The sequence below is a fragment of the Aythya ferina genome (genome assembly GCF_964211825.1).
Source record: "Aythya ferina genome assembly, chromosome: 5".
NCBI lineage: Eukaryota > Metazoa > Chordata > Aves > Anseriformes > Anatidae > Aythya > Aythya ferina.
Genome location: NC_140301.1, coordinates 29,545,725 through 29,556,249, shown reverse-complemented (window position 1 = coordinate 29,556,249; position 10,525 = coordinate 29,545,725). Strand labels below are relative to the sequence as shown.

General features: G+C 46.0%; 1 protein-coding gene across 5 annotated transcripts in view; it reads left to right on the top strand.

Annotated features, from left to right (window-relative positions):
• The first annotated feature begins 309 nt into the window (after positions 1-309).
• MAP3K9 (mitogen-activated protein kinase kinase kinase 9) overlaps positions 310-10,525 on the top strand; it is a 79,360-nt gene continuing 69,144 nt past the window's right edge. For all 5 annotated transcript variants that reach the window (XR_014693770.1, XR_014693771.1, XR_014693772.1 and 2 more), the window contains exons 1-2: positions 310-811; positions 4,731-5,144. Coding sequence is in view for 2 of the 5 variants with exons in the window: in XM_084521670.1 (XP_084377796.1) it covers positions 529-811; positions 4,731-5,144 (697 nt within the window). In the remaining 3 variants the exon portion in view is untranslated. The remainder of the gene's footprint in view (positions 812-4,730; positions 5,145-10,525) is intronic.

Sequence of the window (10,525 nt, the reverse complement as noted above, 5' to 3'; positions counted from 1 at the left end):
AGCCAATGAGAAGCGGCGGGGTGGGCGGGCCTCGCCGCGCTTAACTGACAGGCGCCGCGCGGCCAATCGGAAGCGAGGGCTGGCGGGGCGGGGGCCAATCGCGAGGCCGCCGGTGAGTGCGCGACTCCGGCGCGAGGGGGGCGGGCGGGCGTGTCCGCGCGGGCGAGCTCCCGCCAATCGGACGCGAGGAAGCCTTGACGGGCGGCGGCGGCGCCCAATAGCGGCGAGGAGCCGGAACGGCCCCTCCCCTCCGCCCGCCGAAGCTGCCAGAGAGTCAGGTGGCTCCGGGATGCGCGGCGGCGGCGGGCGGCGGCGGCGGCGGCCGGGGCGGGGGACGCGGCCGCGGTGGCGGCGGCCCGGCGGCAGGCGCTGCCCGGCCTCGCCTCTCCCCGCGCTGGGCTGAGGCGGCCCCCCCCCGGCAGCTCGGCGGCGCCGGGGCCGCATGAACAATAGGCGGCCCGCCCGGCCCCGCCGCCCCCCGCCGCGCCCGGCTGCCGCGGGCGGCCCCCCCTATGGAGCAGCCTGGCCATGGAGCCCCTGAGAGCGGAGGGCGGGGAGGCGGCGGGCGGCGGGCCGCTCTGGACGGCCGTCTTCGAGTACGAGGCGTGCGGCGAGGACGAGCTGAGCCTGCGGCCGGGGGACGTGGTGCAGGTGCTGTCCCGGGACTCGCAGGTGTCCGGCGACGAGGGCTGGTGGACAGGCAAGATCGACCAGCGCGTCGGCATCTTCCCCAGCAACTACGTGAGCAGCGGCGTGCAGGGGGCCGGCCCCGAGCTGCGGGCCCGCTACCCGCCGCCCCCCGCCATACAGCGTAAGGAGGACGGGCACCGGCGGGGGGGGGGACCCGTGTGGCCCTAATGAGCCGCGGTGGGAGCGGGGAGGCCCCGGCCTGGCCCTGCTGGGAGCCCGGCAGCAGCCCGGTGGGGGAAGGCCCGGCCCTTTTCCCACCCCTCCGGCGCCCTTCTGTCTTGCAGGCTCGCCGTTCTCTCCGGGGAGGCCAAAGCTGGATCCCCGTGGTAGCGTTTTGCTGGTGCCGGGAGCTGTTTCCCTTTGTTAAGCGCTGCGTTTCTAGGGGCTGGTGAATTTTCACGAAATGAATGAAGCTCCGTGGCTAGGCAGTGGTGGAGGCGCCGGGGGCTCTCCCTTCAAGAACATCCTTAAGGAGACGTTGCTGGATGGGACACGGTTGCTTTCCGCAGTGTTGATTCACTGCTAATATTTGTTCAATACATTCCTTGCTCCTAGCCAAAAGTCATTATTTTTTTTTATGTAAAAGAAGCCCCATGTTAATTTGTGTTATCAGGTTCCCAGTTGCCATTTACCTTCTTACAAATTCTGTTCTAAAACATACCCAATGAGTCTTACACGAATTGGGATTTTTGGGCCTGAGAGTTGCTTGATTCAGGTGTGATGCTGAAGGCATGAAGGGATTGGCTTGTTCCTAATTTCAGTGCTGTTTTGAAGCCTTTGGAGCCAGGCTTCAAGCCATTTTTTTCTGCTGATTTTAAGTGCTGTGTACGGTTGTGGAAAGAGAAACAGTAAGGAATGAATGTTGCTAGATCCTGTTTCTCTATCAATATTGACAATTCAGGCACAAATAAAGCTTTGGGGGTGTGAGGTGAAGATAAATCATCAGATTAGTAGTTTTTTCTAGAAAGTGAAAAGAGTAAAAAGATGCTTTGTCCTATCTAGGACATATCTCCAAGGAATACAACTAATACCTGCTTTTCTCATTCTTTGTCTCCTTGAAAGCATTTAAGTAAAAAACTCAGTAATTCATAACATTGCCCTTGGAACTGTGAAGGGACTAGGTTGGGCAGTGGGGGTGCTTTCCTTCCTGCTGGAGCAGCATAGATTTTCCTTTCCCCATATGCAGAAAACACTGCAAACGTTTAGTGGGTTTAGTCTTTGAGGTAGTTGTGAAGAACCATTTTCTTCAGAAATTCTTGAAGCCTCAGCTTCCTTCCTATTTTGTCTCTTTTATTTTATTTTTTTTTTGCCTGCTTTTGCACAGTCCTTTGTAAACGTGGCCTTCCTGCCCTGTTACAGTTCTCGTGGCTGGGGATGGTTCAGGAGCAGTTGTGGAGTTGCACCTTCCCCCTTTACCCTTGTCTTACCCTTCTGCTGCCCTAACAGGAGCGCACTACCTCTGTTCTCTCAAGTCAGCAGCCATATGTTCATGACAGAATAGAACTTGTTCCCCTGCAGTGACTTTTTAATATTCTAAGGGGCTGTGGTGTTGTGTTGTTTTTTTTTCTTTTTTTTTTTTTTTTATAGAAGCAATGATTTGGACAGGTGGTTAGGTTGGTTGCTGTTGAATTGAATTTCCAAGTTTAACGTTATAAACCTCTCTGTCCTTTGCAAGGACTGAGGCTCGCTTTAGGGCTGGTGTAGTTAGTTTGAAAGCTGTTTGGAGTAACAATCTACTGGCTCACTGGACTACAGAGTAAGAGTCTTCTGTGGCAGTAGTGCAGGGAGTAACTCCAGAGATGTACATCTCCGTGGAGATGCTATTCTTAGTTGCTTTCCTAAAGTTTATCTTCATGTTTCGTGAAGGTGTTGGAGTGCAAGTCCTTGAGATTTTGTTTCTGCTGAGAGCTGTGATAGCAGGTAGCGGCGTGCTGGCTTTCAGCCGTCAGGGTAGCACGCTTGAATCTTACCTCAAGGGTACCCTGACGGTACAAGTGTGCTCCCCCTGCGGTGCCTGTCGAGGCTGTCAGCAGTGGGCAGGTCTGGAGGACCCTTGTCTGCACTGTGGGCTCTTACACACTGCAGACCGTGCTAAATAGCTTAATCACACAGTACAATAAATAACAATTAAATAGCAGCTACTTCGCAGTTGGGTGATGAGGCACTGGAACAGGTTGCCCGGAGAGGTGGTGGGGGTTGTGGATGCCCCATCCCTGGAGGTGCTCAGCGCCAGGTTGGGTGAGGCCCTGGGCAACCTGCTCTGCTGGGTGGCGTCCCTACCCGTGGCAGGGGGTTGGAAGCGGGTGAGCTTTGAGGCCCCTCCCACCTTGAACCATTCTCTGATGTGGCCACTGGTTCATGGCTGTGATTCCTTATCAGTCCCCAGAGCAGTGATAGCACTTCACTTAAATTCTACAGCAATAAAACCAGCGTGTTAAATGCCCCCATTGCCTGGACAGTCTAGTGCAGCATGTCCGACAAATGAAACTGGAGTTTAGAAAAGGGATTTGAGTGCTTAGAAATGTGAGGAAAACGAGTCGTTTATGCACTAGGGTAGTAGCTGTGAAGATAAAGAAACTAACTCAACGTGAAATACCTTTTTAAAAAACAAACAAAAACAAAACTTGGCAGCATATGGCCTGTTTACCTGGTGAAGCTGCCTGTAAGGGTGAGGTAGCTGGTCTGCGTTAAAGAAACATATTCAAGCTAAAGCAAAGAGCGTGCTTGCATGTGAAAGAAATTGTAGAGTAATTGCATACAATTCAGTGCAACATATCTGCCTTCACATGGAAGCATAAACCTCTGGCCTGGTGCCCCGGAGTGACTCTGGTTCCTGTGTGAACCCAGCAGGAGCGTGGTGCTCCTGAGGTGCGGCTTGTCCGGGGCTGCTCCTGGAGCTGCTCCTGGAGCCGTGCCCGGAGCTGTCCGTTCAGCACCGCGGGAGGCGGCGGGAGAGCACCCGCTGTCCTCGGAGCCTGTTTTGCCCGGGACTGCCAGCTCCTTTTGTGTGTTTTCAGCAACACGGTCCTCTCTCTGGTGTCCGTAGTTACTGTCGTCATAGTCTTGTTCTAAAATTTCTGTGCTTCTGGTCAGAACCTACGCCTTTGTCTTCGCTCAGCTGCAGCTCCTGAGTTTTTGAACACCAGGACTCTTACTGTAGGCGCAAAACCTTCTTTGCCTTTAAATCAGCGTGTAAATCCTTGGAGGACAAGAAGTGTTCTAGGTGGGAAAGGAAGGGTCTTTCCCCTTCTGGAAAACTTCCTGGTCAGTTTTTTACCTTATTTCCCACCAACCTGTTGTTCATGGAACACTAAAAGAACCCAGGCATCCTTATTATGCGCTATATATAATATGTATTAGTCAAAAAGGTTTTTCTTATTGCTAGCCCAGAATACTCAGTATGCACAGTCTGATCCATCTGTTTGTTGCACTGTTGTACGTAATGTCAGAGCTGGCTGACAGAGCTCATGGGGAACAAGTCTGCACAGCTTGTAGAAGTGTGGAAGAATCAGCTTGGTCTGGGAAGGACTACAAGATCGCTAGTGACAGTTGAAAAAAAAAAACCAACATTAAAATACAGGACAAATGCAGAAGATTCATTTGGGGTCAACTTTCAGCTCTATTGTATTAAGTACTGTAGTCCTGTCAGTGAAGATTAGGCTGTGGGTGTCTCTTGTGCTATTTTTCAGAATCTTGTGCTGTCATTGAGGGCAAGAAATGAGGGTTTATCCTTAACAGGGTTTCAGTGTGTTAAGATGATGATATTTGAAGTGTATCATTGACGACTGTGATGTCAAAGCCATCACCATTCACAGGGAATGCTTTGCACTGGTTTTTATCATAGTGCAGGATCTGTCTTACCACTCTATTTCTTAATGGAAGATTGCCAGAAAGGACGTTTACTTTCATTTGTATTATTTTGAATAAAAATTGGCCCTTCTCCTAAGGGTAAGGGTGAGGTTGGGCAACATGGACCTTGAGCTGATCTTCAGGCTGCATAGTTGCTAAATGTTTACGTCTCTTTTTCTCTCTTTTTCTAGTCCTGGAGATCGACTTCTCAGAGCTTGTTCTGGAGGAAATCATTGGCATAGGGGGCTTCGGGAAAGTGTATCGAGCTGTGTGGATAGGAGATGAGGTTGCCGTCAAGGCAGCTCGCTATGACCCCGACGAGGACATCAGCCAGACCATTGAGAATGTCCGCCAAGAGGCCAAGCTCTTTGCCATGTTGAAGCATCCCAACATCATCGCCCTCCGGGGTGTATGTTTGAAGGAACCGAACCTTTGCTTGATCATGGAGTTTGCCCGTGGAGGATCGCTAAATAGAGTGTTGTCTGGTAAAAGGATACCTCCGGACATATTGGTGAACTGGGCAGTGCAGATTGCGAGGGGAATGAACTACCTGCACGAGGAAGCGATTGTTCCCATTATTCACCGTGACCTGAAGTCCAGCAACAGTAAGTGCTACACAGAGAGCAGGCAGGGTTTCGGGAAGAAATAGCGTGTAGCAAAGAGGGGAATAATGTTAATTTCACAGTCCTTTCTCGTGAACCACTGTATCCTCTAATTCAGTCCCAGAGGGCTTTAGCTGTGTAAAATATGGTGCTGTAGACCACAGAAAACAGACAAATGCTTGCACTTTATAGAAGCAACTTTTAAATGACTGAATGCAAAAGCAGCTATAATTGGAGCATGCTTCTGTCGTAGTCCTCATATTTATGATGTCTCAGTTTTATTGGCATTTCAGCAGACTCTGATATGTTGGAATGTGCTGTTGAAATTAAAATGTGCATCCTCCTTTTGCTTTTTTGGAAGGATGAGGGCTCCTTTTGGAAAGATGAATGCACCCAAGCTTTTATTTTACTTGTTAGATTTTTCTGTGTAGATGAGATATAAGCCTGATCTCCTTCTGGGAGATGTTACGCCATCTCTGCCAGATGGCAACTTCTCCCTGTCCCTCATGGACTGGTGTTGACAGATGATTTAAATGAACCAGTACACCTATGTCGTGAGCTGACGTTTGTGATGCTTCACACGGGATGCAGCTGACCCATGAGAGCGTGGGGCCTAAAGCTCTGGTGCTTATCGTTTTGGATTTCACTCCATGATCATAATGGCACTGTCGTCTTCAATCTGAGTATTTTTGGTAATGTATCTATTTTTTCCAAGCTTAAAACTGCCTTGAAGTCAGATGCACCTATAGAACCACTGTTTGTGATGTGGGAACAAACTGCTGCAGTGACCTAAAGATCTCCCTTCCTGATGCCTGCATGCAGCTATTTGGACTTCCTTTCTGCTTGTCTCTGTCTAGATGGCAAGAGGAAAGAGATCCCTGCGTGTTAGTTGCAGTGGTGTAGTAGGTGTGCTAGTGAGAATTCATTTTTATTTACAGCTTGAGTTATGAAGTGCTATGAACTGGGTGGCTGAGATGCAGGTGCATGCCCTCCTTTGCTTTGAGGGCAGTAACATCTAGCAAAGAGGTCTGACAGATGGGAATTTTAATATCTTAAATAGATTTGCCAGAGCTAGCATTAACCATTACAATGCTATAAATTTCCAGTCCACGTAGACTCTCCCTACACTTTTTTGGCATCAGGTCTTGTGGCAGTGAATTTCCATAGTTTGTTGTGAAGGAAAAAATAAGTGCAGTTAGTGAGTTTGAAAATAGGAACTCTTGAGTTTTTAAGTTGGTTTGTATAATATTATTTTTATACTACTAAAGTTTCCCTTTTCATTAAAAAGTCAAGGCAATCTCAATATCTATTAGGATTTCCCAATATCTGACCTTTCTCCTTCCCTTACAAATGGCAGTATGAGTATAAAATATGAGGATGTTGATAAATGGAGAAGAGGGAGTGATTGATTGGCTTGATTAACGGAGGACAGGCTTCATCTGTGAATCAGAAATAATTGACTTAAGAATGGGGCCTCCTACCCTTACCTAAGTAAATATTTACTGGCTTGTTTCCCTAATAGGCTGTTAAGAGCTTATTGCTAAACATTTTTGAGGTTTAGAACAAAAGCTACGTGTATTTCTAAAATAAAGTGCTGTTAGTTCCAGGCATTGCACTGGTTCATTCAAACTAGAGACTGCTAGTTGTGGAAGGGACCTGTACCAAGCAGAGTAACTGGGCAAACCAAAGGGACACCAGTGCACGATGTTGCCAACCAAACCCATGCATGGGTGCTAGAAAACATCTGTTTTGGCAGCAACAAGAGTAAATGTCTCCTGTCACAGTGATTCAGCAGTACGTGGCTTGTGCTGCACTGCAAATCCTCAGTGAGAAGTGGAGGGCTTTGCTAAATATGTTACTGGAAATTTTCTCATTTGGGAAGAATCGATAGGAAAAGAAGAGGAACAGTGGGTGGGAATGTCTGTGGGAGACTTCAAAGACATGTTTGGAGCAGAGAGGACAAGAATTGTATCAGTAGATTGCTATGGTGGTGTGGAACTTTTTGGGCTGGGTGTTGGTCTTTTTTTTTTTTTGGTGGGAAATTGCCCCCTAAGTTTATATTACCTATATGTTCAGGTAGGCTTAACTCATGGTTAGTAACTCATGGTCAGGTTACAACTTTGGAGTTTCAACTCACGTCTTTCCCGAATACCATGTTACTGCAGTGCTAATGTTCCTTTCCCACTGTACATAATGCACATCGTAGGAATTGCTCTGCCCTGTTTGCTTTCTGCAAATTTTGTAAAGATTAGTGGACCATGTTATTGCATATTATATGTGGTTTGCATTTTGTTTGTTCTTCTAATGTACTTAGTTTTTTTTCCATTACTGTGGATAATCAAGAACAAATGAGGTTTTTAGCTGTGTGGCTGGAGAATTACAAGCCTGTAGCATTTTCTTTGGCCAAGTTACCACCCGCCGACTGATAGACACTAACGTGTCTCTGGAGAAGGAACAGCTTCTGCTTGCAAGAACTTGGAAAAGATACTTGCAGGCAACTTCTGTCACATACTGAACATCTACAAGTGCTGTAGAGCTGTCATGGGAACATCAGCTGCATTGGTCTACTGATTTGTACCACCTCGGTTTAGTAATAGGCACTTGTGTGACTGATGCATCTCACCTCCAAGTACCAGCTGGTAGCCGGGACTTGCGTTGTCTGCCTGAAGCTGCAGGAGGAGTCAGTCTGAGAGCTAGGGAACAAGATGGAGGAGTGGGAAAGAACAGCTGCCTTATTTAAAATCAAATTTTCTACTGGAATAGGAGAAAATGAGAGAATGGCTTGCTTTCAGAATCTGCTTGTATTCAGGCAGATACAGATTGCACGAGGACAGTACTTCGTGCTGAACCTTCTAAAAATATGTTACATTTTTAACAGTGAATGAATCAAGTGGGCACCTTAATGGAAGTCTGAGAAATTGCCCCACTATACACACGGTAGGATTTGAAAAAAATTCTTTTTAACCTGAGTTATTGCAGCTTTATGCGTGCACTCAACTAGTAGGTACCCAAAAAAGTCTCAGAATAGTTCTCAACCTTTTGGATGGCAGAATGTATAGCAAGGTTTTGATTGACTTTGGGAAGTAAGTTCCACTTGTAGAGAGGCTGAATATTGTGGGGTTATTTGAAAAAGTCTCAAGGAACAGACACCTGGAATATTCAATCAAAAAGCACTTTCCAAACTGATTGTCTCTTCTGTTAATCAAAAATGTGAGCATCTTATTTCTGTTCCACATTTTTTTCTTCATTTATTTCTTTTTTTTTTCTTTTTTTTTTTTTTTTTTTATTATCTTGGCTTTCTAATGCATTTACAGTGTAGGAAGTGTCCTGAAAGTTTAAAATGCAGTGTTCTTTTGAGGCCGATTTTTAATGTAAACTTTGCAGGTTCTGAGCTGCCTGTTTTCATTGCTTTGTGGATGTTATCAGGAAATGAGTATGTAAACTCTTTACGGAACAAATTGCATACCTGCGATTTATTTTATTACAGAGAACTGAAATTCTTTTGCTATGTGTCAGTTCAGTTGGCAGCGAGTCTGGCAGTTCCAGTGGAATTACCATTTCACATGTTACTCATATAACTACAGAAGGGAAAGAGGATAACCCAGGAAAGCTGTTTAGTTCTGCTGCGAGGAGATGATTTTTTTTTTTTTTTTCCTTGGCATTTGATTCAAGAGACTCAATTTTTTTCATGTAAGAAATTATTTTAATCTGTTCACAGATTCATCTCTGGCTTCCTTCTTTTAGTCTGGTGATACTGCTAACCTTTGCCTATTCGCCTGCATTTTGGTGCTTCACTGAGCATCTGCTACGGAATTGGTAGTAGACCTTTCCCAGTGCAGAGGCTCCTAAATAATGTAAATACTGAACTAGAGGAGGGCAAAGAAAAAAAAAAAAGGGCAACTGGGAATACCTGCTGAAGTCAGCATCGTTGTGTTTAGAACAGCTCTTGGAGTTCCCTGTACTTCTCTCATCCGATTTGAATCTCATTTCTGGCCAGGGAAAGGTGTTTGCTTAGGATCAGAAAGGGCAGTCCTGTTGGTTTTAGGGAAGTATTGTAAATAGCGAAGCTGGTTCTGTTTGTTTCTGTTTGTCTGTCAATGTTAGATGTGCCAGCATTGCTTTAGGAATAATGCCAGTTAACTAATGCTGCAGAGAACTAGCAAGAACATTTGCTTTTTTTTTTTGGTTGGCTCAGCAAAGCATGTTTATTCTTTGCACTACACAGAAAGATTTTGCTGAGGGTGTTCATGCCAGTTAGCAAATGCGTTATAAAAGCCTCTGTGTTCCTCAAAGTGGCACAGAAGATTAGCAGAAAAGTGACAAGGCCAAGGTCAAAGAAAGAGGTAAGAACAGAGCTCAAAAGGAAGTCCAACAGTGCTGATTCAGTCAAGTTAGTAGTTTTTCCCTTCTAGTTCTTTGAAGGTGTTTACTTCTCTGATTTCTTGGAGCACCAAGGGTAAGTCTGTGGTAGCTCAAGAGTCAAAGCTCAAGCTTTCTAAAGGTCTACTAAGTCCACTATAGCTTTGCCTGTTTCTTTTAAGCAGTTTAAGCCTTTTTCTATTTGCAAAATGCTGATAGAATCAACTCTGTTATGGTCTCTGGACAGTTGTTCTTAAGTCTTAAAATTTTCCTTGTTCGTTTTTACTAGTTCAAATCCAACCCCAGGACAACAGGACTTGAATATTACAAAGCAGTCTTGCTAATGTGATTAGTTATGTCATTCCTTGCTGCAGTATTTGAATCCCAATCCAGTCATAAATGACGTTGTTCTCGCTGGTCTTTTCTGAGAAAGAAAAGTGCTTAATGTAAACCTCTTGCTCGTTCTGACAGAAGAGAGGTTTCACAGGGTCTGGTTAAAGTATGTTGGTGGAGCAGTTTGCACTCCTGTCACTGCTTCTAGTACTTGAGTGTAATTTGCTGACTAACTCGCCAATGTTGTACCTTCTACCAGAAAGGATTTCCTTTGTCAGTGCAATTAACTGAGCATGAGTAATGCTTCATGTAAATCATAGTGAAACTATTTTAAGGGCATCTAAGTGCATTATACTAGGTGCATTATTGATCTGGCCTTAGTTGGTTGATCCCTTCTCCTGTGAGAGGAAAAGAAAGAATGTAATTTTTTGGACAACACCAAATTAATTTTATGCAAACATTCTCAGGTTTAGTTCAGGGAGCATAAAAATCAAGCTTTTTTTAAGATTAAAAAAGTACATGCAGTAGAAATCAAGCCTTTCAAACTGTCAGAATATCCTCTTAAAGGTGACTTGGATGACTTTTCAGGCTCTGCACTTCAGCAATTACCAGATTCTGTGGACACGCTCTGTGATACTGCTAATGGTGCGTTACTCCTGGTGCTGGCTGCCGTGTGCCTTCCTCCGACTCCC